The following is a 26,426-nucleotide window of genomic DNA, read 5'->3' as shown; positions in this document are numbered from 1 at the left end:
AAATAGGGTCGTATTTCCCCATTTTCATTCATTAAGAATCATCAAGATTCATCAACAATTCTTATTCTCTCAAGCAATATCTTATTCTTCTATCTTTTTCTAAACCTTTCCCTTTTACAAAATTCCGCATTCACAAGTTTTAGATACACCTAGCCAAGTTCAAAGTTTCTTTCACCCTAGACGTGAAAGGTTGATAATTTCTGAGGGTTCGGTCCCAAATCTCTATTTCAATTATTTAATTTAATTGTTTCATTTAATATTTTCCTTGAAGTTACTAACGTGTTTATTTTGTTATTAGAAAGAGATACGAGGCATCGAAGTATGTAATTTAATTACTTTGCTATTCTTTTGATATAGAAATCATGCTTCTATTATATTAGTTCCTAGTATCATGTTAGGATGTTTTTATTGCTTTCTAGTATCATATTTAGGTTGCTTCCTATTCTTTCTTATATCATGTTAGGGTTAAAGCCATGATCTTTATTGTTTAGTGACATGCTAGGGTTTGTTTGTTATTAATCTTGTTAGTATCATGCCTAGGATCTTGCTAATAATATCATTATGCTTTATTGAATATTATTATGATGATTTGTTGTTATTATGTTGCTTGATATATTATTATTGTTATTGCTTGATCACGCCCTCTCTTGCAAGTTTAAAGGGAATTTGTACTTGTAATCATGCTTAATAAGATAATTAATAATCTTGTGTAGGCTAATATAATTTTAATTCAATTGATCGCCAATAATAGTTTTGTTTGTGCATTTAATATTCAACCAACATAGATTAAACAAGTTTAGGGTTAACCTATTGATTTTATGTTAGTCAGAAAGCGCACATGAATATGAGAAGAATAAAGTAGAGGCTTATTTTTAGGGCAAGTTCAATCTCTTTTAGATTGGATTTGTACCTTCATCCCTGAATATCCAATCATGGTTCCGACCTATGGAGTTAGCGATCTCATGGATCGTGAAGGGGTGTAACCTTCACCCTATGAACGATTTACAAGTTCCTAAAATTTGTTGGCGACTCTTTTGCTCTAGCTTCCTTCCCTTTGGACGCCACCATACTTAAGTGTATGATCATAGTGGGGCTCAAGTGTGAGTTACTTGAAATATTCCCTACACACGTTAACTCTTGCCTGATGGAACAAGTTTAGGGTGAGTGGGAAAATGATGAGGAAATCAAATTTAAGACACATAGTTCCTTGCCTTACTCAATCACCACAATTGTCGTCTAATCTTGTCCCTAGATTGACATGTGCAATGGAATGTGATCGTATGACTGGTGTAACCTCGTACTCATAAAATTTATGGGTAGTGTCATGAGCTTTTCAAAAAGGTTTTATGCCATAGGCTATGCTGGTGGCAGCGGGGCTTGTTTGTTGTTCATTGTGGTTAGTGAACTGATGTCATTCGAAGTATACATTGTGAAATATCATTCTATCTCGCACAAATAATTTACATTTTTGTGCATAGGTTTATTATCTAGACCATTTGAATAGAGACCCTGCGAAGTGGTCTGTTTATCCAAGGTTGAGTGTATGGGATATGCAAAACATTAGCGATGCTATCAAGGTTAATCATCTCTATGCAAACGGTGATTACGGAAAGTTGGGGGTAAGTAATGATAAATTCATATCACTTGGGTGGTAAGTAATTCTTCATTAATGTCGCAATTAGACTAATGTTTGTGTCCATTCTTAGATGTTGGATGTAGCGTACGAGGAAAAACATCCAAGGGATTCTCGGGACAGTGACGATCCTTTTACCGGTGCCCATTTCCGGTAAACACTAGTAATTGCAAGTATTGTTCTATACGTTTTTTTATATTAATGATTTTCTGGTTTGATACATACCCGACTGTCATCAGGTATGTGCTTTTGGATTACTGGAAACGTCGCATGTGAAGCCTAGGAGGAACCGAATCGCACTGGGGAACCCTGGTTTGCAAAGTGTATCGCTCTTATAAATGGGAATTTCGGTATAGACATAGATATGTCAATTTCAGAGGAAGATCTTCATGATGATTCTACATCTGCAGCTCGTAAGTCCACTCGTAATTTAATGTGGTAGGTTGGATGAGTGAACAGTGTAGTCAGTTAATTGTGACGTCGTGATTTGATTACCGGCATTGTACTCTACAAAACGTGAATTACGTTTATTTGATTAGCGGCATTGTACTCTACGAAACAATAATTATTTATTACCCTTTTATAGTCACTGGTTTAATTGAGACTCAATAGTCTGTAGGAGCCTATAAGGCACATCTACTTTCTTATGGGCTAATGTTACCCACTATAGGACCCACGTATTTAAAGCAAATTAAGAAAGATAACTCCTCTTATTTCTAAATTTGCATGTTTGTTTCTTGACAATAGCTAGTGGTTTAATTAATATGATGTCTTATTGTGTCTACTAAAGAATTTCATAGCCTTGCTAGATGATAATTAGAATGGCTGGTTGTTTTGATTTATTTGTTTAACTGTACCCAAAACAGTCATTTTTGCCAATCCTATTCAAAGACTAAACTACTATACTACAAATTTCAAAACTTGAACATGCCTATCATATACTCAAGTTCATTAACCTTATTATTATGTAACACCACCTTCATGAACCCATAAGTGTTCTGCTCCACCTACAATCTTCATTCCCTTTGTCTTCTACCCTTCTTTAATTAAAATGAGGTTGACACAAGTTGAGAGCAATTAGAAAACACTATGATTGAGTTGCTATGGTTACAATATGAATGTAACTCATTGAATTTGGTAAAGGAACGAATTAGGCAACCTTAACCATTTTGATGGCTTTTAAGCTAACAATTACAGTGCAACATCCAAGCTTTCTCGGAATGTTACAAAGGTGATTAAGTGAAAGGAGGTTTGAAATGAACAGATGGAAGACAAAATGAACAGGCTAGTAAGGCTTCAACTCTAAATGATGTCTTTTTTTTTTTTTTTTTTTTTTTTTTTTTACAGGAAGCAAAAGCATTTTGTTAAGCACCCATTACATAACTATGATACTCCTATAACCAAACTATAAGGTCAGACTACTTATTACAAGCTTTTGCCACAAAATAAGCTAATCGATTTCCAAACGAATTTAAAGAAAAATGACACGAACGATAGAAGGTTAGGATATCATTGACAATTCTGACACAAACCTTCTCCAAATAGAAGCTTCAAACATATTAAAACAAAACTACACTGCTTCCATTTGGATATGATTTCTCTAAAACTAATCAAAACCATCCTCTATGCTTTTTCTCCAAAACTAATCAAAACCATCCTCTATGCTTTTTCTCCAAAACTAATCTATGTAATCTTAATATTAATTGCCATGAAGGATGACCACTCAAGTCTCAGAATGACCACTCAAGTCTCAAGTCTCAGCATAAACGAAACACCCCAACACAATGCATCTACACCAACCTGCATCATGACTACTCAAGTCTCAGAATCACATCGTCAATCCAGACACTTGGGGGGCTAGTGGTATATGAGGAAGTTTAGCCGGATGAGCCGTTGAGCACCATCCGATAAGACCATACGCTCAGAATAGCTGGCATGAGCAACCTCATACCACCTCTTCAGGGGCTAGTTGTAGGGGATAGCTCATGCTGAGCTATCTCCTCCAGCTGGAACCACTATGAAAGGGGATTCATCACACAAGAAAGAGCCGACATGAGTGACCTCATACCACCTCTTGAGGGGCTAGTTGTATAGGATAGCTCCTGTTGAGCTATCACCAGGCTCCCATATTGGCCCTCGGGGTGCGCACTCACCACTAGAAGGATAGCCAACGGGGCTCCTCAGCCTGATAGAGTCAGCCCGTAGGCTGATCAAGTACGACTTTCCACAAAGGGGATCGTACTCCTATAAACAGAGGACAAAGTACAACAAAAAGGAGGTTAGACACACAAGTTATTACATTCACTCTATCTTTCTAAGTACACTTTCTCCCTCTAAACACATTCTAACTTAAGCATCGGAGGGGGGTTCCTCGAGCCACCCCCGAGGGCAGTTTACGTGTGCTGCCTTGTGCAGGTCGTCGACGGGACCCAACTCGTGCCAGCAGAACCCTTGAATCCACACCTAGAACAAATACTATATCAATTACCCTTGTATACACATATTCCAACAACTTAAACTCACTTTAAACAACTTATAATATTCTGAAAATTATTTAAAAACCCCTAAATAATCCCTTCTTTAATGGGTAATTAAACCCTTTCATTAAAATCACAATTCTACTACTTTAAATAAAATTCCAGCTACATTAATTGATTAAAATTCCCTTAAAAACTTTATTAAAACATACTTTTATGCCTTAATTAATCAATAAAATCATTAGGTATACAAAAGCCCTAAATCAATTTGTATAAGAACCCTAAAAATCAAGTCTTTAATAAATTAGAAACCTTTACTTTAATCATATCAAAATATGAAAATAATACTCATAATAATAATCTAAAAATATAAATTAAAACCTTTAAAATATGGTTTTGATACTAATTAAACAAGTTTTAGGGTCTGTTCTCATACGTTTATTTTCAGTTCAGTTCAGTTCAATTCAGTTCAGCTCATAATTTCCTTCTCTTATAAAATATTCATTTCAGTTCAGTTCAGTTCAGCTCGGTTCAATTCAGTTCAGTTCAGTTTAGTTCAGCTGAGTTCAGTCAATGAGAACATGCCCTTAAACAATAAAACCAAAACCATAAAAATAATCATCAACACCCATTAAAATAAAAAGAGGAGAGAGAAGGAGTATCCACGGTGGTGGCGGCTGCATGGCGGCTATAGGACGCCGAAGGGTGGTCAGCAGTTAGAGGGAGGCTCGATGACGTGACTGCAATACTTGAGTGGAATTGTAGTTCACTTGGTCCGTTCCCACGCATGAACTCACGGGAAGGAGCGAGGAAAACAAAAAGGAAAAGAAAGAAAGAAAAAAAAAGAAAGGAGAAATATATAAAAGAAAGAGGAAAAGAAAGAAAATTTACCTTTTTTTTTTACTTTTGTGTGGCAAATTTTTGGGATTCAAGAGATATTTATATAGTAGGGTAAATTAGAATTATTTGGGCCTTGTAAGAAATGATATGATGGAGAAATAATTGGCCCAAATGAATAAGTAAATAGGATGATTGGTCTTATTGTAAAAATGGGCTATGTTTGAATTAAATACTTATTAACCCAAATATTAAAACTTGTTTTATTTATGATCCAATAATTAAAATAGTTTGATCCAAAATATATTTTATAATTAAATAAATAATTAATAAAATATATTTAAAATATGGGAGTGTTAAATACCGCCATCCAAAATGATCAAAACCGCCAACATTTAGTGTAAATTGACAACCATACCCTTAGTATGTCACCACTATCTTCCCTCTTGCCACCAATCACTAACACCTTGACACCACCACCCCAAGTGACAACTAACACCACCACCACACTGGCCGACGACAACCACCACCACAACCACCCTGACCGGCGTTAACCACCACCACCACCCTGACCAGCGACCCACCACATCCCCCTCAAAGATGACCCACCACCTTCCCTCTTTGGCGGAAAGGTGGTGGGGTTTTTTTTTTTCCTAACAATTGTACCAACCGGAGCTCAAACCGGTTACCGGGCAGGATAACCGGTTTTGGGCTCCGGTTACCATGGAATCAGTTAAGGTGCACGGTAACCGAAGCCCAAAATCGGTTACCATGCGTGGTAACCGGAGACCAAAGCCGGTTACCGTGCATGGTAACTGAAGCCCAAAATCGGTTACCGTGCACCTTAACTGATTCCATGTTAACCGGAGCCCAAAACCGGTCACCATGCACGGTAACCGGTTTTGGGCTCCGGTTATCTCGCACGGCAACCGGTTTTGGGCTCCGATTACCGCGGTTGCCTGAAATAAAAAATATATATATTAAACCACCACCTTTCCGCCGGCGAGGGAAGGTCGTGGGTCGTCGTAGAGGAGGGTATGGTGGGTCGTCGATCATGGTGGTGGTGGTCATCGCCAATCGAAAAGGGTTGTGGGTCGCCGGGAGGATAAGGGGTGGTGAAGTAATACGGGTACGATTGTCCATTCACACCGAATGTTGGCGGTGGTGATCATTTTTGTTGGCGGTGTTTAGCAATTCACTTAAAATAAGGGGTACTACAATTTGGTTGGGGGTATTCATCAAAGTTAATGGGAATCAACAGTCGTCATTCCCTTTGTTGTCGCTTGTTAGGTCTTTTTTCCCGTTCCATTTACCCTCTTTACTCTCCCAAACCCTCTAAGTTGATTCCCCACCCCTAGTCATTTCCATTCCCATTCCTTAGAAACCACCACACCACCACCCTCCTACCTACCCACACCACCGGAAAACAAGCCACTGCACCACCGTCCCTTCCCCACCATTCGTCGCCCCTCATCATCCCCGAAACCCTTCCCCACCCCTGCAAAAACTAAAAAAACCCTTCTCCCTCCTCGTGAAACGCCCAGCCGATAGGGCTGAGCAAAACTATCTGATAATCCGAAAAACCGATCTGCATCCGATCCGAAAATTTAGGATAACTGATCCGAAAACATTTTCGGATCGGATATCCGATTCAAAAATTTCGGATATCGGATCGGATATCGGAATTTTAGATTTCGGATATCCGATATCCGAAAAAAAACACTTACTGAGTTACTGTTACACTTTAATTTTTGAGTCATTGTTGGATATTTAAAATACTCCCCAAAGCCCATGGCCCAAGACCCAAATCAGTTGACCCTAAATAATCAATACCCACCGCCTCTCAATCTCTCTCCTTATATCTTCTCTCTGCTTATATCTTCTCTATCCTCTCAAATCTAAAATCAAACTCCCTCACTACCAGCGGCAGCTTGACCGACTTTCATCCTCAAGCCACCAACAACAACGATTACCGATCATCATCAACAATTGGAACGACGACGACCTCCCTCCTCTAGATCTGACGGCTTCCTTAGCGGCGTCGCTCCAGTTGTCCAGCCACCATCATCAACAATTGGAACGACGACGACTTACCAACCTCCAACACCATCATCTATATAATCTTTTTCCTTGTTCAGATTATTGCAATGATTCAATGAATTAGTTTTTTTTAGAGAATTTTTGCAGTGAGTAGATTTGCTTGTAGTTAAGTTCAATTACGTTAATTTACCTTATAAAAAATCATTTTTCCCATTTTTTTTTTTTTTGCCTTATAAATATTTATTTAGAATTTAATTAAACAATATTATGTTAAAAAAATATTTAAACAACAATATTAAAAGGTCGGATATCGGATATACGGAGTATCCGATTCGAAATTTTCGGATATTCGAATGTCGGATATCCGAAACTTTTCGGATCGGATACAGATATCAAATTTTTAAAATTTCGGATACGGATATCCGATCGAAAATCCAATTTCGGATACGGATATCCGATCCGAAATCCAATTTCGGATCGGATATCTGATCCGTGCTCATCCCTACCAGCCGAACACGCTAGACGCAAGATTCCTCACCACCGAACACCCAAGCCACCCTACTGCAACCCCTCGACGCCCCACTTTATCCCGAAACCCTTCTCCTTCCCCATTGAAAAACCTTAAAAATTCTTCTCCTTCGCCATCTGCAACGGCTAAGACCTCTCTCCCTTTGTCAGAAAAGATTTCGCCGTCGGATTGCAACCTACCCTGTATATGGCCACGATTGCAACGATTGTCCTTGTCAATTGTGCAGCCATTGCCGAGCTTTCTCGAGTGCTAGGGTTTCGTGGGTAGGGAGAGGGGCGGCGATGGGTTGCGGTAGGGTGACTGGGTTGTTGGGATATTCACAGTGGCTAGAGAAAGAGGGAAAGGAGAAGTAATATTGTAGTTTTTGTGGTGGTTGTATGGTGGTTGTGATTTTATTGTTGTATAAAAAAAACAACATTGCAAAAGAAAGGGAATTATATTCTATTCTTTTCCATTCCCTTTGTTTAATTCATTCCCTTTCCCTTTGACGAACCTAACGACCCCTAAGTAATAACTTGTGCATGGAACGGGCTAGAAGGCTAGTTTATATTGAGAAGTTTATCTAGCCTTATTTTCATCATTCCCCACAAAAGAAGTATGGGTATTTCTTTAATTTTATCCAACAAGGCAAATTGAATTTGACGGATGTTGGGTGACAGGAACTAACCTGGGGTTTGCTACCAAAGTAACCACGAGAGAGAAAATCGAAAAATAATTGATTGAACATGAAGAACCCTAACCACGAAGAAGACAAAGACGAACTATAGACAAATTGAATTAAAACATGAACGAAGAAGATATAGTACACGAAGAAGTGAAGAACCCTAACCTAAACACAAAGAAGAAGATGAAGTACAAAACCATAGACAAACGAAGAAGACGAAGTACAGACAAAGAAGAGGCTTGATAGTCTGTACTGTCCTAGTTGGGGTCCCATAAGGCTATGAAACACATCCCTTCCTTCATTGTTCACTGTCGGAGAATTACTCATATAGTTAGTTTCATCTAATGGCAGCTAAGAACCGAAGGACCACATTTTTTGCTTTTCACTAAGCTTTTTCCAGAGTAACAAATATTTTATTTACCTAGCACAAATTAATGTGATTGTATTATTCCCCTTTCTTAGGATATCTTGCTAAAGTTTATTTAGGAGATAAATGGAGACCTTATCATTTATATTACCTTGAATTGAATTATCAATTTTAGGTAATTAAGCAACTAGTTTTACTAAATAAATAATAATGAGTACAAGTTATCTTATCAGTTATCCCTTCTTATTAGTTTCGAGTGTCGATTTACAGTTTTACCTAAATTATCAGTTTCAACTCCATTTCAGGTTGTGTTGCACTATCGCCAATTACAACCTATGACAAATTTAAATTAACTCATATCATATCAAATTTTAAAAAATAATTGCACTTAGTAACATAAACACAAAAGTGCATATTACAACAATGTAGAAACAACATAATTTAGAACAAGTTATGTGCTTAAACAAATCTTAATTACATATAATTTCCATTTACCCACAAATTAAGTGCATAAAATAGCAACTCTGTACTTGTAATAATTTACAAAAACATGTATGAATATAACATCAAAGATAAGTGGTCTGAAGATAGAATAGACAATAGGACATGCACACACCCAACCCAACTGACTTCACCTCACCTATGGCTTAACTTTGCCAGGTTAGAGAGAGAAACCCATTGCCATTTGTTGAGCTTTCAGCAGAATTCGGGTTCAAAAATCAAGAATTTTTCACAATTTTTTTCACTATACTTCGTATTTATTCACACCTTTTTGCTCAGTTTTGTTGTTGTTGCCTTGGGTTGTGATTTTGCACTGAAATTTCTGGGCTTTTCGGCAAATTTGAAGAAAAAAAAACCCAATTTCTGAATCCCTAATTCATACCATTTGGAGCTCAATTTGCATGTTATTTTGGGATTTCTCTTAAAAAGGTTAGTAGATCTATTCTTTACTATTTTACTTAAGTGTTGTTCTTAGCTTAATTTCAGATCTTTCATTATTTTATTTCTCAATTTTTTGGCTAGATTATGTAATTTTTTTTAGCAATTTCTGTACAAATGTTATCGTTGATTTTGGGATTTATTATTTTTGTTTGATGGGTTGATGTTAGATTTTGGAAATATTTTCTGGGTTTTGTTCATAATTAGTGTTTGTATTGAAATGGGAATTCTGTATAGTGATATTTGCATGCACAGAAAAGGAATTTTATGGCTAATGTTTTTATGGGTTGTGTTCCATAATTAGGATACTATGATGCTTGTGTTTATGTAATATTATATTGCACTTTGTGAAGAAGTTTGTTGCCAAAAAATAAAAAAATTACATTTTTAGCTAATTACTGTAGAAAATGAATTCAGAGAGAAGTAATTGATGTTTAAGGTACATATGTGTGAGCTCTAGAAAGAGTGAAGGCTTTTTGTCGAATGAACAATTACAAATTTACATTAATACTCCTGATACAATGCTTGCTTGAGAAACCAAGTGAAGTTCCTTATACCTAGAAGAAATCTAGAACTATCTCATGTACCATGATAATGGAGAGATTGAACACTGAATTCCGCTTATCTGTTAGCTCTTTACTTGAGGCTAGATTATGTGACTACCAGGGAGGAAGGAGAATGTAAGCCACACATTCCTGATCTCGTTGCTTGGTTGGGGCATAGATTATATGACACATTGATCTAGGTTCTATGCCTGCAGTCTGTTTGAATGTAGAGTGTAGTTCGTGTTCTTGGAAAGAAAATAAGAAATGACTTGAAGTTACTAGAGTATGGCCTTTCATTGCTTCTTTCGTGTGGGTTAAAAAACCAATTAGAGAGAAAAAAAATTGTGTTTTTATAATTCTACATTTAGGGTTGATAACAAGCTAAATGGACCTTAGGACTTAGGTAGCCAGACTTGGCCCACAACAAGTTGGGTTGATCTTAGAAGCTTTAGTCTTGACTCACAATGCCACTATTGCATGAGTACAGTTCAAAGCTTACAATTACTGTTGGGCCCCGAATACCTTGTTTTCCGTTAAATGCATCTTTTGGTTTTATATCAAAATGTGGAACTGAAAGTTTTTTTCCCTTGAAAAGTTGTCAAACATTTGCCTCCATAAATTACGTACGTAGTATTCAACTGCCGAATACATCACAAGTTCTCCATAAGTTTTATTGTAGGATTTTAGTTTTTTTTGGAAATTCTGAAGCTTTGTTGAATATCTATAGTACTCCGGAGTATTTGTCAACTTAAAATTACATTATTGTCACCCAGATGGCTTGTAAATCAACTTTGATGTTTAGTGAGAAGAAGGACAAGTAATAAGTTATTCTAAGTCTCGCTCGTAAGTTTAACAATAAAGATATTTTTTTGGGGGAGATGGAGGGGGTCTACAATAGCTACCTCCATCCATCAATAGCATACTGACTGTCCCGGCCCCTTAAAATTAAAGATCAACTTGAGTTCCTTAAAGCACTCATATTAGTTGTGTTATCCCCTTCCTCTTTGCATTAATTGAATTAAAGGGAGCATTCTGGGGAATGCAACTGTGATCTACTATTAATTTTGGGAAATGGAATTTTCTTTGGACATCTTGAAATAATATATAACTATTAATTCTAGACAAAGAAAATGCTTTGCCAATTATAATTAACTTCAGTTATAAGGTATTCAAATAAAAATTATAGTTGTTCCTCTATGTTGGAAGTTTGAGAATGAAAGGTGCTGCCCATTTATCCTTTCTTTCACTTCTTGGGTTTTCTATTAAGTACAAATCATTAAATTAAATGATTATTATTGTAGTTCATTTTCAAACGGGTGGGTCTGTCTGAGACAGTTGAATTATTTGTTTTTATCATGTGTACTATGTAGTATTAAGCTAACTCCTAACTGAATCATTATTGTACGATTCTTGCGTAAATCCAGGGTTTTAGATGACTTCAACTAAATTTTACTATTAAAAGTTCTGTTAGAGGTAATATTTATTATTAAATTTACTGCAGACACTAATGCAACTATAGGACATTTAATATATTTACATCATAGTATTAACTTAATAAATAATTAATCCAGTCTTTTTGAATTGCGACATTACTTTTCTTGGCTTAAGTCCTTTTTATCTCTCTCCTCTCAATGGGTTGCTTGACTTGCCTGTCTCCATATCTGTCCTCAGCATATGGGCTCTTCAATATGCGTGCCTCTCACCTCCCCTCCCCTCTGTTGCAGCTAAAAGAGAACAAAGAAAGTAACTATATTATTGTTAAGATGCAAAGACGCCTACAAGATATAGCGATTTAGGATTTCAAAAATTGTTGCTAGGGTGAATATGACATATTTAATTACTTCTATTATTTTGGTGCAGGGTTCGAGATGCTTTACAAAGATATTGATTCTGACCTTTTCAATGTAGCAAGCTGGAAGGAAGGTGCATTCTAGTGAAATGAAATTAGCCTAAGGCCAGAGATGATGTTCAGCCAGGATATCTTTGATATAGTAGATGATGGCTTTGAGGACTCAAATGATGAGATCCGCATTTCCCAGGAGGTGTTCTATGGAAATGCTTCAGTTGCCTGTGGTAAAAAATGTGAGATTCCTGGAGTTACCAGATGCTTAAATGAGCATGATGAAATGCTAGAGATTTCACCTAGTTCTCACAGTGAAAACTCTGCCGTAACCCATGAAGCTTCCTCAAAAGATCTGAGTCAGAAGGAGGGTGTTTCTGATGAACTCCAAAGGGACTTACAAGCAATAAGCTCCACAGAAGGGTCTATTATGGATGAAAGGATTGATCATGATGTTCATGCAAAGCGGATGAGATATTCAGTGAATGAGCTGTCTAATTTTAAACCTTACCTTGATAAGGCTGTGGCCTCATCTGTTCCGCTGAAGCAAGTTGTTTCTGAAACATATTGTCCTGTGTTGCCTTCTCCCTGCCAAATTCTTATGTGCCATGTGGTTGAATCGTGCTGTGAAGGTGTGACATCTAGTTGTTACCTGTTAAAGCAATATCCTGAATCAGACCAAGAAGGCAACTTAGGAGATAGCGTCACTCTTAATTGTAGCTTGTCAGGCTTGGATGGAAGTGAAGTAAAGCAAGTTGGCTGCAGTAAATCTATAGCCTCACCTATTTCCCAGGAAAGTTCTGCTACCAAACTTTTGGCCCCCAGCCCCACAGCTGTTGCAGTCAGTGAGTGTGGAACACCTGAGCGTGCTGACAAAAGTACTAAAAATGAAACTTATCTTGAATGCGAAGATGATGAAATATTGAATTGTGACAACATGAAGGATGCCCATGCTATTCTTCGTTCCCGAGTATACCTCTTGCTTGAAAAAGCTGGATGGTCCCCTGAGAAGCGAATAAGAAATGATGGGAGGAACAGATATGTTTACCGATCACCAGATGGAAAGCTTGTTCGTGAATTTTCAAAAGTTTGGGACTTGGTTGGTCAGAGATTATTTGCCTATGGTAACAGTAAAGTGACTGTAGGTGATAAAGAGTGGACTAATGTTCATCAATTCTGCTCTGATATGTATGAGACACTAAGGTATATTGACAGTACAATGACCGATGGGGAGCCTAAGTGCTCATTGAGTTGTCAATGGAGACTTCTGGATCCCTTTGTGAATGTGGTTCTCGTGAACAGAAAGATTCATGCACTCAGAGCTGGAACTGTAGTCATAGCAAAGCAAAGTTACGTACCTGATGTGGACAGAGAAGGTGGGATAGATTTTAGACCAAAATCCAGGAAAGGTGATAAGAAGAGGCCTTCCATGGACTCTAATCTTGTGGAGACTCATAATACCAAATCATTTTATGTTTCTGAAGGAAATAGCATGCGTCTTGTAAAGACAGTTGCTAACACTGATAATCACTATGTAGGAGCTTGTACGGATGAAATTATGAATTCTTGTCGCTTATCAGCATGTGGTTCTGATAGCAAATGTTTACAGCATCCTGCTTATCTGTATGACGTTCCTGTTGGTTCTACTGAGACCCATGCAATCTATAAACAGCCTTTATCTCATCAATCGAGTTGTATGAGCTCTCCAAGCTTTGATAAACATAACCTGGAATTTATCATGGAAAGCTCCAAAGATTTGTCAGTTTGTTTGTTGGAGGAAGGAGCTGAACCGTCGGAAAGATCTATCATTAATGCAGGGCTGAAGAAAATGGACTGTGAAACTGAAGGGTTTTCTGGTGTTGAACTCTCCAAGCTATGCCAAGCAGAAACTGATGATACTCGTCCGACCAGTGATAGGAGCAGCCAATTGAAGTTGGTTGATGTCCAGGGTTGGTCTATGGATTGTGCTGGCAATGATAGAATATCAGATAGGTTTCCAACCGGCCTCTTTGAGCATCAAAATGGATTAAAAAGGTCTATACTTGGAAAATCTCACCAAAGCAGATATCTTAGTGATTGCTGTTTAGAAAAGGTAAAAGCTGGCCATAATACCAATAAACCCCATGCATATGATGGATCTTTTGAATCTCAGTCCTGCAAGAAAAGTATGAAGCCTAGAAAGCGTCACAGCAGCAAGAGGCGGTCAATGGGTTCCCGGCTTAAGGATGACGACTTGTTAATCTCGGCAATAATAAAGAAAAGAAGCTTCAGATCCAGGATTGATGAATGCGGTTCTGAGCCTGGGAAGTTTAAGTTAAAATCTCTGCAGAAGCGCAAGACTCAGAAAGGTAGTTGCAGGTTGCTTCTGCGGGGCACTGGTAAGGGTGGGAAACATGTCACAGATAGGTGGACATTGATTGATAATAGGACGGTTTTGGCGTGGTTAATTAGTGTTGGGGCTGTACTTGTAAAGGAAGCAGTTCAATACCGTGACCCGAAGGATGATGCTGTGGCTAAAGAAGGTGTTATTACAAAGAATGGGATTCTGTGTAATTGTTGCAGTGAGGTGTTTTCTGTCTCTAGGTTTAAAATCCATGCAGGTTTTAATCAGAATCGTCCTTGTTTGAATCTGTTTGTGGGGTCTGGCCGGCCATATACTCTATGCCAGCTTCAAGCATGGTCGGCTGAATACAAGGTCAGGAAAAGTGGCCCAAGACATGTGTCAGCTGATAGGTTTGACAAAAATGATGATTCTTGTGGACTTTGTGGCGATGGAGGAGAATTACTGTGTTGTGATAACTGTCCTTCCACATTCCATCAGTCATGCTTGTCAGCAGAGGTTTGTTTGTGGCTTATTTGCTTATGTTTCTTCCTTCCACTATTAATTATTCCTACTCATATTGGCTATTTTTTTAAAAAGAAATTATTGGTTACACTCCTTTATATGACATCACCTGCCCCCCAGTGCAGAATAGCCATATCGAACTGTGTCAAGGGTGTGAATTAAGTGTAATATTAACTGGATAAAATTGTGCTTCTGAACTTTTTTATTGTTGCTGATGTAAGCTGTTCTAGTATACTCAGGCTCTAATTTGGATGGGAAATATGCATGCATTATGTTGTTTACGTCACTCAAATTGGTACCAAAACTTTTTTGACTGGTAATTAGCTATGATTTATCGACCTGCCTGCAGAAAGGTCTCAGAATTTATTCTGCTAAAATATATATATAAGACTCCATTTGCTGACAGAGTTTCCGTCCACAGCGCTTATTTTGTTGATCAATACCTTCTGAAAATGGAGCAGCCATATTTTAGGCTGGAAAGATCTTTTTGTTTATTGACTTGATTGATGAGGGTTCTGATCACGTATCAATAGATTTTTCAGGCTTCACACCATAAATAGTTATCTCAGTGACTCAATCCTATCCTCCCTAGGAATAAGGGATGCTTTCAGTATAGAAGAATACATGATAAAAAGTTTATCTGGCACAAAAACTTCCCTGCTATCTATTTGCAATATGACTTTTACTAATATGGATTACTCGAGTATGGTAAGCTTAATGCAAAGAGTACATGAGCTTTGAATTAAAGTAGAGAGCTAGAGACTATACAAGTATGTACATGAATGGAGATGTCAATCTTCATGTAAGAAGATTAAGATCTCCTACCAGGCTACTATGTATATCCTTTTTGCACTTTGTATAGTGCTATCCATTTGTTACTTTCAATCTTTACTTTGAATCCATGAACATTTACTAATATGTATGAAGGTGCAACTGGAAGCAGTCTTTGCCTTCAAATATTACTGTCGTGTTTGTGGCGTAAGTCTTGGTATGCTTAGTTTTTCTCTCTAGCCTGCATGTGTTTAGGTGTTGTTTCTTACCTTCTGAATGGTTTGGTCTACTTTTGAATACATGAACTGGTATTGGTGTAGAATACAATAGTCGAAGCTGCCACAATGATACTTCATGTTAAAATCACTGGCAGGATTGGTATTTGTTCTTATCTAAGGAGCATGTATTGTGCATGCTCCTATGCATGTATGTCTTAGCTGTTGAAATCTGTAGAATGTTCTGTGTTCTGGTTTAAGATTTCAGTGTTGATTATGTATATACTATATACTAATTTCTTTATTTCACTTTGTGTTTTGCTTTTTCTACAATTTAGCATCCACAATATGAAGTTATTCTGATTTTTATTTGTTTGGCACAGGAGCTTCCTGAAGGAAGTTGGTATTGCCCAAACTGTACTTGTGAGGTATGTGGAGCACTAGCCAACGATGCAGGAACCTCAAGTTCTTATGCTGCACTGAAGTGTTCACAATGCGATAAAAAGTGTATACTTCTTTTACTGTTCTAGAATGTTCTTTGCTATAAGCTTCTTTCTTTTCACCTAAAAAACCCTTTCTGAATAGATTAGTCGGTTAGCCCTTTTATGAACTTATCTAAACCTACCATCTAACTTGTTGGTCCTTTTCTGAACTTTTTTGAACTTATCAGGATTAACTGTTTTTGTGAATTGAACAAGGGTAGGCCCTTTTCAATTTTTTTAATTCCCTGAATTTGTTAATCTTTGTATTAATTTATAAAAATATATTATCTTAAAGAGACAGGAACGGAATATTGCTATCAGCCTATGAACGTTGGTGATAGTGGCCTGTTAATAAAAAAAAAGACTTCACTTTAAGGCTATGTTTGGATAACAAAAAATGGAAGGAAAGGAAGGGAAGGGAAAGGGAGGGAGACAAACTTCCTTGTTTGGATAATATGTTGGGGGAGGAAAGGGGAGGGGGATGGAGGGATCCATTTTCCCTCCTCCTTTAATAAAGACCATCCCTTCAAAATTGGAGAGATTTGGAGGGAAAATGGAACTCATCATTTCCTCCACTTTCCCTTCCTTCCCCTTCCTCCTATTTCCCTCCCTTCCATTTTCCTTCTAATTTGTTGTCCGAACATAGCATAAAGTCTTTTTGAGATTCTCTATATTACGGGCATGATTAGTAATTTATCTTTTCCTTTGTGAAGTAATGACTGTCAATTCTGCTAACAGATCATCAAGGGTGCTTGACGGACAAGAGTATGAGTAAGCTTGGCGGTGCACCTTGGTTCTGTGGCTCAAATTGTGAAGAGGTAATCTGGTCTATAACTTTAGTTCCCAACTTCCCATCAGATATGTTAATGTTGGCTGTACATGTAGGACAAATTATAAAAGATAGTGGAAGAGTGTAAGCTATCCATTATTCCATTTAGACATTTAAATTGTTCATGGATCTTCCTCAATTTTGGTTGACCTTCACAGTCCTGCAAATGATTTTGCAGGTCTTTGGTGGTATACAATCTCGTATTGGCTTGTTGAACAAAATTGTTGATGACTATACCTGGACCCTTCTGAGATGCATTCATGATGACAAAAAAGTTTCTTCTGCTCAACGTTTCGCGTTAAAGGCTGAATGCAATTCTAAGTTAGCTGCTGCTGTTACCATTATGGAGGAGTGCTTCCTCTCTATGATCGATCCAAGAACAGGCATAGATATGATACCACAAGTGGTGTACAATTGGGGGTAAGTACCGTTGTTTGGATGTTAATAGCAATAATAATATATACTGTATATTTTTTTCCCATGTATTGATACCTGAGTTATGAATGCAGTAGTAAATTTGAGGTCATACTTAATTTGTCCACATGATCCACTCCATTTATATTGTCCTTGATGACAATCTAATAGCATGCATATATAGTGTGAAGTTTTCTCTGAGTGAAGTCTCTGATTTATTGGAAAAAAGAACAAAAACCAAACATAAGCTTCCCCAACTTCTATAATAGGATTATTCACGAAAATTCAGAAAATATATTCTTTCTGCCCCTCAGTAATTGGACCATCATGCTTTGTCCATCAAATTGCTATTATCTGATTGGCTTGAAGTAAATTTCTGTGAAGCACCCTTCTTTCATCTGTTTGACTGATTTTGATGTTACTGATGCCAGGTCAGAATTTCCAAGACTGGATTATCATGGATTTTATACTGCTGTCTTGGAGAAAGATGATGTACTGATATCAGTTGCATCTATAAGGTATCATAAGTGGTATTTATGATCCCATAGGCTCATATTTCTTCATTATTCTTGAATGATTTATTTGAAAGTTACAATTCACTTACCATGTCTAATTGTCATAATCATATTCTTGTTATTGTGCTTTATTGCTGCACTTAACAACTAACTATAGTATTTGACCTCAACGTTTACAGAGTGCATGGAGTAGCTGTTGCAGAGATGCCACTCATCGCAACTTGTAGCAAATATCGCCGACAGGGAATGTGTCGAAGTTTGCTAAATTCTATTGAAAAGGTATTTTACTTTGTATTTGGCTGCCTTCTCTGTGGTGTTGGGTTGGTTATGGGGTTGTTTGACTTGTTTTTACCCCTGGTATCTATAACTGCAGAAGCCAATAATACTTACTTTCACCAGAATCTATATTAACAAAGTTGGATTAATGTGTCTTCCCACTTTTCATGTATATGAAGAAACTCATTATTTCTTTTAACCTTTTATGGCTGTAGATGCTCATATCCCTGAAAGTTGAGAAGCTTGTGATTACTGCAATTGCTGATTTAGTAGAAACTTGGACCGTTGGTTTTGGCTTTGTTCCTGTGGAGGAAGAAGAGAAAAGAAGCTTGAACAAAATCAACCTGATGGTGTTTCCAGGAACTGTGATGCTTAAAAAGACACTCTACGTGAATCAAGCTGCAGATCTACCAAATGGTGATTTAGGTTCAATGATAGTCACAGTCATTTATCGTAGATGATTTTCTAATTACAATGATAAAATGATACTGACTAAAATTGTCCTCAATTCAGGAGTTGAAGATTTCTCTGCCGTTGGCAGTGATGAGTCTTGTAAGGTAGGTAAGTGCTTGGAAGGGAATCCTGAAACAAATGCCATGTATGGAAATGCTGGAGAGGATACTTTTAATGGAAATGCAAATGCACTAGAAGTTAAGCCGGTGACCTTATCTGATATGGAGACAGGTGAAGCTCCAAAGAGTGCTGCTGCTGCTGATGAAATGGATACTGAAATTTTCAATGGTTTGGGTTCTTTGGAGCAGGAGGATAGGGTTACAAATGTAACAACAGGTTTTAGAAATGAGGAAGAGGTTTTCCACGTACCAGTTGGGTGTGGAATAGAAACAAATGAGTTTGAGGATAGGAAAATTTTGCAATTTGGTTTATTTAAAACGAGTGAAGGTGATATCCAGATGAAATCCCAATTTTCTGACGTGGGGTCAGAGATTGGACTTGATATAGAAGATCAGAGCAATCGTTTGCAAGCTGCTAATGACCAATACATTGTTAGTGCTGTGGAATGCATGGAAACACCACCTGCCCAGAACAAGCCTAATAGCAGAGCTGAAATATTAACAGCAGATAAATTTTGTGGATTTCCAAAATTACTAGAATATATAAATCAAGACAACTCTCTTTCGAACCAATTCACAAGGGAGAGTCTAGATGATATTGTCTTCAAAAAAATGGAAAAAAATGTAGAACTTCTGCTTGATGATGCAACTCATGCTGAAAGCATGGTTATGGAAGCTGAATCAGTTTTAGAGCTCAGAAATCACGTGGGTTGTAAGGGTGGGGAAAGTGAGATCACCAATGATGCATGTAAAACTAATCAAGATGTGCAATGTAAGTTTGAAAGTTCAGAGACAGTGAAGGGAGATGAAGGATCTGCCGAAGCCATGAAAGTTGATGCTTCAAGTAACATTCATGAAAATGTGGCAACTGAAATGGTGAAGTTGGAGGCAGAAAAGGAAGATACGCAATCTCCTGGAGGTATTGAAGTCAGGTCTGCAAGTAATGTGAGAGAAACTGTGACTATTAAGTCAGATTATATGGAAGTTGCAGAGGAAGAAGAGGAAGGTGCTGTAGGCATTAATTGTGGTGAGCTATCTTCTGGAGCTATTGATGTGAGAGAAAGTCTGTCTGTTAAGTTGATGAATTTAGAGGCTGTGAAGGAAGATGAAGAAGCTTCGGTAAGCATAGGTATAGGAGTAGTGAGTGATAGGAGTAAAATTATGGTAAATAGACTGGTGAATTTAGAAGTCGTGAACGAAGAAGATGAAGTTGCAGAAGGCAAGGAAGCAGGGGTTGCAAGTGCCAGTAACACTTGGGAAAACATGTTGACCATGGATGATTTGGTGACAGTGAAGAAAGATGAGGAAACTAAGTTGGTGAGCTTGAAAACAGTGAAGGAAAATGATGAGGCTACAAGTAATCTTACTGAAGGTGTGATGGTCAAGCTGGCTAATTCTGAGGCAGACACAGTTAAGGAAGATGGGATTATCGGTAAAGGCGCTGCAAATAATATGAGAGAAGATCTGAAATTCAAGTTTGTGAAATCGGATGATTCGGATCTAGTGATGGAGGATGATGAAGATACAGAAGGCATGGAAATTGGAGCTGCGAGTATTATGAGTGATAATGTGCCTGTTAAGTTGGCAAGTTCGGGGGTGATGAAGGAAATCGAGGACTTTACCATCTCAAGTGATTTGAACGCAAATGCACCAACCAAGTTGGTCAACATGAATTTATCAATTAATGTCAAGGTGGTGAAGGAAGAAGAGGAAACTGCTGTAGCCATGGATTCAGAAGCTGCAAATATGACAACAAAATTGACGTATTCCGAGGCAGTTAATTATGTAAAGACTGATGAAAGCATGGAAATAATCACCACAAATAACACAAGTGATGCCGTGACTCCTCGTTTAATTAACACGGGGACAGTTCAGGAAGAAGTTGCTGTTGAAGCTATGGAAACAGGTCCTGAACTCATTGACCATGATGAATTTAGTTTAGGAAAGCGTTCACCGGAACTGTATTGTGAATATAATGTAATCCAAGAGGAGGGGGAATATGGTCAAGAAATCCAGTATGTAAATGTTGCTGAAAACCAGCTTTCTGTGGTTAAACAATCTCAGCAAGCTAGTGTTTTGCCTCCGTAGTAATAATATCAGTGCATATTTTGAATGTTTCTTGTCTTTGTTGCTGTTGAGCCCTAACCGAGTCATCGGATTCTCAGATTCTTCTTAATCAAAGCTTGAGTCAAGGTGAGCTCAGACAGACCTATGTTGGGTGACTTGGGTCCAAGCTTAAGATCAGATATACGGGTTTCAGAGCAAGATTAACTGATTTTTTTTATTTTATTTTATTTTATTATTTTTTTTTTGAATAGAGTGATTTTCCTTGGTTTAAAAATTAATAATATTAAGCACACTATTATATATAAATAATACTGGATAATATAGTTTAATAAATCAAATCATTATAATAAATGGTCGTGTACAAATTATATCATTGGTCTAAAAATATATAATCTGTTTTTGTTATCGGGAAAAATTAGTAATAGTTGCGAATTATTTTTATTTAGACTAGTAGTTTGACTAGAACTGGGACTCCTAATCCAATTAAATCTTGAAAGTTATAATGGGAAATAAATTCTGTTTGAAAGAATCACTATATATAATTGCAGAGCTACCCACAAATCATTGCTTTGGAAAAACGTTGTTTCGCATCACAGGTTATGCTCTCTCCTTTCTTTAATTTGCTCTTTTCTTTAATGTCTATGTCTTTTTTCTTTCTTCCCTGCATCAAGAATTGATCTTTTTAATTACTACTTGCTCTGCCCAGATATAGTTGTCGTGTTTTTAATTCAAATTACACTATCAACAACCCAAAGTACTCTTTATGTCGCGTTTTTACAATGATTGTTACTGTTTTTTTTTTTTTTTTTTTTTTTTTTTTTTTTTTTTTTTATAGAGTAGCATTCAAGAAACCAAGTATACTTTAGTTTTTGTGTTTCAATTCTTGTTACTATCTAAACTTTGGGTTTGTGTTTTTGTGTGATTTACATGGTGACTTAATTTGTAATGATTAATTAGACTATTATTAGGAATCATAACGTTAGAGTTGGTGTTTTAACGTAACAAAATAAGGTGTAGTACTTATTTTTAATTTTTTAATGATGTAAAATAATGTATAGATATTAATGTTCATAATTCTTACATTATAATTAACATTATTACCAGTTTCCTTATTTTATTTTTTTAAGGCACATTATTACCAGTTTCTAATTAAGTGCTAACTTCTGAATATTGCAGATTACTTGAGTTGCACAAAGTTTAGGAGTGTTGTTAATCTCCATTAAAAGCGCCATCATGTTGAACTCGATATTAAATTGCGGGTGTATGTCGTTTATTGAAGTTATATACGAGACAATCAGTGATATGTGCCGTGAAATTGATGACACAATGATCCAGGTTATTACTCTTCATGTTACTATATTAGTACGTTAGGATGTTAGTATTATCCGTTTCACTGCAAAGATCGCGGTTCTTTCAGGCCTTTGTTACTGATCAATGTTTGATTTTATTCGTTTGTAAATGCAGAATTCTCGTGGGAACGTCAGAGACCAAGTGCAAGTGCAGACAACGAGTGAGAATGACAAGAAGAAATTAGCTGTTGCAATGAAAAAATTATCTCTCTTTGATGATGATATTCAAGAAGATGATCTCTCAACTTCATTCAGAAGAGCATATGGCCGCGATATATATGGAAGTGATTATGAGGTTTTTCCAATTAAAACCTTCTTTTAGAAAGAAAGACAGTTGTGAACTAAAAATTTGCTGTTAGTTGATAGTTGAATTTGTATCGAAATTTTTCTTAGGCTTGGAATTAAAGGCAAGAATTAGTATTAATTTGTTTCCTAAAAGTGGATTCTCATTTTCTGCCTTTTCTTTTATAAAATGTTCCAGATTCCAACTAGGGAGACACTGGAAGAAAGTAAAGAGGTCCAAAAACCATATCGCAACTGTGATAGAGATTTCAGTCACCTCAGTGAAAGTGCCCAAAACATCCTGAAGAATTTCGAAACGGAGTATGTTGAAGACATAGACTGGGAGATTGTCAGATTATATGGTGTTCATGGTGATAATATATTTTGACTTGTATCTTATAAACTTGGGTAAAGGGCATTTGACTTAGTTGGTTAAAGATTTAGAGAACTATTAGGCAGAAATTTCGATTACTAATACAACTTGTTTAGTAGAGCTAGAAAATTTTCATTTTATCTAAATATATGCTTCTTTTTTTTACTCAAATATATACTTCTTATTCCAATGCAATTACAAAGAACAGTTTATTGAATTCTAAACTACCAAAAATGCAAAGTGTGTGATTTACAGGATTAAGTGTTACAAAATCGTATAACGTCGCTTTTTATTCATGTCTAATTTCCTAAATCATACAAAGAATTTTCCGTTCTCTTCTCTGTATAGGCTGGGATTTAACTTGCAATAGGGTCTTGAGTCAGGCTCGTTTCATAACCATCTCGAAAAATAGACCTCCTGATTTTCTCCTCTCAAAGTCTCATTGCAATCTTTCGTGTTAAAACTTTTGTTTTTGATAGAATATAGTAATTAATATGAATCAAAATTTGGTCCTAACAAAGAGATTAGTTATAAAACTCTTGTAACAAATGTGCATACAAAATCTCGTTCCATGTATCAGGAACTCCTGGTAAACACCAATGAATGCAATCTGCAAAGTTTTTTGGGTCAGCCTTTTGTTCCTTAGTTAAAAGTTTTCCTTTCCTTTCTGTATATATTGTAGTATGTGCATCTTTTCTGAAGTCTGACAACTGTGTTATGTTCAGAAATGTTACTTCTGTCTTTAGACCTTGTATTGTTTCTTGCACTATTTTCATGATTTCACGATTTGTTCCCATCCCCCAGTATGGTCCATGGATCGGTTCCTTTTCGTTGAAGCAGTTGCCGTCACTTCCTGGGTTCCATTCTGAGCTCCTGTTATTTGCAAAGAGTAACATTAATATTACATTGATTAACAAGCAAGGTAATCCGGCTGCAATTTAGGCTCTAAGAAGGATTAGTACATGTACATGTTCGAGCTTTGAACACTGAATGTTCATTGCCCTGTTTCATTCAGGGGTTAGACAAGTTCCAAACTTTTAGACCCGGACAGACTGACCTGGTTAAAACTACCCGGCTGGAACAACAGGACTCGGACCCAAATTTAACCTGAATTGACCTCATTCGAATGTGTAGGAGATTAACTCGAATCAAATTCAATCCGAAACAGCCTTTTTACGACTTCTCAGACATTGATGCTACTTACAAATAGAAGAAAATCTTACCACAAATGAGTAGGAGACAAACTCATGAAGAAGACTTTCTGTGTCTGAGGATTGATGCTCGAGTCCAACCAGTTTCCCCACATTTCCAATGCCATTTTGTAAGCAGTAGTAACATTATATTCTTGTACATCATTGAGATTTCTGTACCTGTAACATATATTTCCAACAAATTTAGCCATCCAAAGAAAAGAAAATCGCGGAAAAATCAATCAGCTAGAACACAGCACCTATAGTATAAATGAAGCACATCATTGATTGAATATGTAATTACCATTCACACTTACGTTGCGTTTATGATAGGCTTGTACATCCACCAAACATAGCTTTCAAATACCAAAATGTCCACTCCTTCCCAGTTTTTACTGTGATCTGCAATACGATCAAGCTTAACCAGCCTCTTAAGCACTGAATGATTTGTAGAATGGTCTGAATTCGACTCGATTATAAACGGAGCCCAGTAGAACTCAACTGTAGCATTATATTCCTGCATGACAATTCCATATATATAATTAATCTTCTTTTTATGTCACTAAAGTTACATTAAATTTGAATTAGTGAAAGTAGTTGTAGTAAGAAATACTTTGTAATTAAAATTACCTGAGCACGGAAAATCTTCTTAGAAGGAACCTTATGAAGTGATTTCTTTCCATCAGGTATTGCAGACTGTAACATGCAAACCATCGAGTCGAATTGACCTCTTTGAATCGAGTCTCCTACGAACATCAAGCGTTTGTTCCTTAGTATACGCAATAGCTTTACTGCATTAAACCTGTACACATCATATATGCCATCACCTTACTTTTAAAAACAGTACGTAAATTAAAGTAGGTCTTGTATACAACAGGTGTATTCAACATAACCAATGTTTTTCCTTACAAATTTTTCGACATTAGACATTAAGATGCTCCATCCATAATATTGAACAACATTTCCACATTAATTTTATCTCATACTCAAAACTTCTTAAGTCAAATCTTCAAAATAAATTCACATCAAAATTTTTTACCATACACTAAAAAATAATGTTACCGTGGTAAATTGCATTCATTAGGCTGCCATCTCCAATTCTGGTAAGATTTATCAGGTCTTCCATTTCTTTGACAAGTAACTTGTTTAACCAAAAAGGGGCAACTCTCTTCACTATACAACGGGCGAGACACATTATCCCAAACCCATTTCCCGTCGAAAACGTTACAATCTTCTATATCTTCGTAACTATTATCATCATCATCAAATGCATTGAATATGTACCTATGAAATCCACCCCCTCGTAACCAAAATTGCCATTGGCCAAAAATACTTTCTCGGTTACTCTTTAGGTTGTCAAACACTAGCCTCGCGGTCCCTAGCACAAGTACACAGGCCAACGCTATAGGTAAGATGGAATGGTACTTAGCGCGATTGGGAGATTGTTGGGTCGTCATTTCGGGTTTTGGCTAATCTTGGAAGGTTAAGAGAAGGAAGGAAGAAAGATTTGTACGAGTTTGGTACGTGTTTTGAACATGGTTTTTGCAATGTTTAGCTTTAACTTTAGATTCAAGCATTTTGAGAAGTAACCTGTTACCCATGCAACTACCGGTTGGTAAAGTATCTGAATTTAGGTGTCTTTTGCTACTATAATGTTTTATTAAAATGGTTCTTGGTGATTTTAATTATTTATAAGTAGACTTACGTATTGTAATTTGTAAGAGTAAGAGCTAGTCAATCATTGTTAATAACATTTGGCGAGGGCGATTAGGAAATCATGGTTACATTGATTTCTCGCTATCCAAATAAGGTGTAAGTTTAATTTAGAGAAAATAATTTAGGAAAAATTGACAAAAATAATCCCAACTTTCGCTAATTCGCTCAAAATAATCCCAACTTTGGATTATTTTTAAATAATCCTAACTTTAGGGGTTATTCGCTTTAAACGGTCTCAACCGTCACATAACCTGTTATATCATGTTACGAGGACACGTGGCACCACATGATAGGTTGAAAATTTTAAATAAAAAAAAAAACTAATTTTTAAAAAAAAAAAAAATAAACATCCCACCCACGACCGCCTCCCTTTCACCACCGCCGGCTGCTTCCAAAGCCTCAAACCACCGCCGCCAACCTCTGTCATGCTGGCGCCGGTTCCCAGAACCTCCCTCCAACACGCCGGCGTCGGCGCTTCCCTTCTCCTCCCCTAAATCACCAAGCCTCCACCGAAATTAAACCCCGAAACCCTTAAATAACCCAACCCCACCGCAAAACACCCCAATCGACCCTCCCCCACCCTCGGCGCTAGGGTTCCGAGGTTGGGGGAGGGCCGATTTGGGGTTTTTATCGGTGGGGCTGGGTTATTTAAAGTGTTT

At 37.0% G+C, this 26,426-nt stretch overlaps 2 protein-coding genes across 3 annotated transcripts; one reads left to right on the top strand and one right to left on the bottom strand.

Moving 5' to 3' along the window:
* The first annotated feature begins 9,121 nt into the window (after positions 1-9,121).
* LOC145574812 (increased DNA methylation 1-like) lies at positions 9,122-20,903 on the top strand. 2 transcript variants are annotated; one of them, XM_081632675.1, is made up of 9 exons: positions 9,122-9,477; positions 11,892-14,710; positions 16,086-16,209; positions 16,923-17,002; positions 17,192-17,433; positions 17,859-17,945; positions 18,122-18,221; positions 18,434-18,635; positions 18,732-20,903. In XM_081632675.1, exons 2-9 carry the CDS (start codon positions 11,993-11,995, stop codon positions 20,876-20,878), a joined length of 5,700 nt encoding a protein of 1,899 aa, XP_081488801.1. In that variant the 5' UTR covers positions 9,122-9,477; positions 11,892-11,992; the 3' UTR covers positions 20,879-20,903. The 2 variants fall into 2 exon arrangements, with proteins under 2 accessions (XP_081488801.1, XP_081488800.1); XM_081632674.1 differs by having other exon boundaries at positions 18,434-18,644.
* Positions 20,904-23,112: 2,209 nt separating this feature from the next.
* Positions 23,113-25,583, bottom strand: LOC145576712 (protein trichome birefringence-like 31). Its single transcript, XM_081634430.1, has 5 exons — positions 25,114-25,583; positions 24,682-24,853; positions 24,369-24,568; positions 24,085-24,231; positions 23,113-23,734 (listed from the first exon to the last, which is right to left on the bottom strand). Exons 1-5 carry the CDS (start codon positions 25,506-25,508, stop codon positions 23,386-23,388), a joined length of 1,263 nt encoding a protein of 420 aa, XP_081490556.1. The 5' UTR covers positions 25,509-25,583; the 3' UTR covers positions 23,113-23,385.
* Between the last annotated feature and the right edge of the window lie 843 nt (positions 25,584-26,426).

The sequence above is a fragment of the Chenopodium album genome, chromosome 13 (genome assembly GCF_948465745.1).
Source record: "Chenopodium album chromosome 13, dcCheAlbu1.1, whole genome shotgun sequence".
Lineage (NCBI taxonomy): Eukaryota > Viridiplantae > Streptophyta > Magnoliopsida > Caryophyllales > Amaranthaceae > Chenopodium > Chenopodium album.
The sequence above is the reverse complement of the archived record's forward strand: the minus strand, read 5'-3'. Positions and strand labels throughout refer to the sequence as shown.

Bases quoted from the DNA above. Each gene is read 5' to 3' on its own strand.
- LOC145574812 (XM_081632674.1), top strand. From the start codon at position 11,993: ATGATGTTCAGCCAGGATATCTTTGATATAGTAGATGATGGCTTTGAG. The intron at 14,711-16,085 runs GTTTGTTTGTGG...TGTTTGGCACAG, and splicing joins AGTCATGCTTGTCAGCAGAG to GAGCTTCCTGAAGGAAGTTG. The intron at 18,222-18,433 runs GTATTTTACTTT...TTATGGCTGTAG, and splicing joins TGCTAAATTCTATTGAAAAG to ATGCTCATATCCCTGAAAGT.
- LOC145576712 (XM_081634430.1), bottom strand. From the start codon at position 25,508: ATGACGACCCAACAATCTCCCAATCGCGCTAAGTACCATTCCATCTTA. The intron at 24,569-24,681 runs GTAATTTTAATT...ATTGTCATGCAG, and splicing joins AGAAGATTTTCCGTGCTCAG to GAATATAATGCTACAGTTGA. The intron at 23,735-24,084 runs GTAAGATTTTCT...TGCAAATAACAG, and splicing joins TTGTCTCCTACTCATTTGTG to GAGCTCAGAATGGAACCCAG.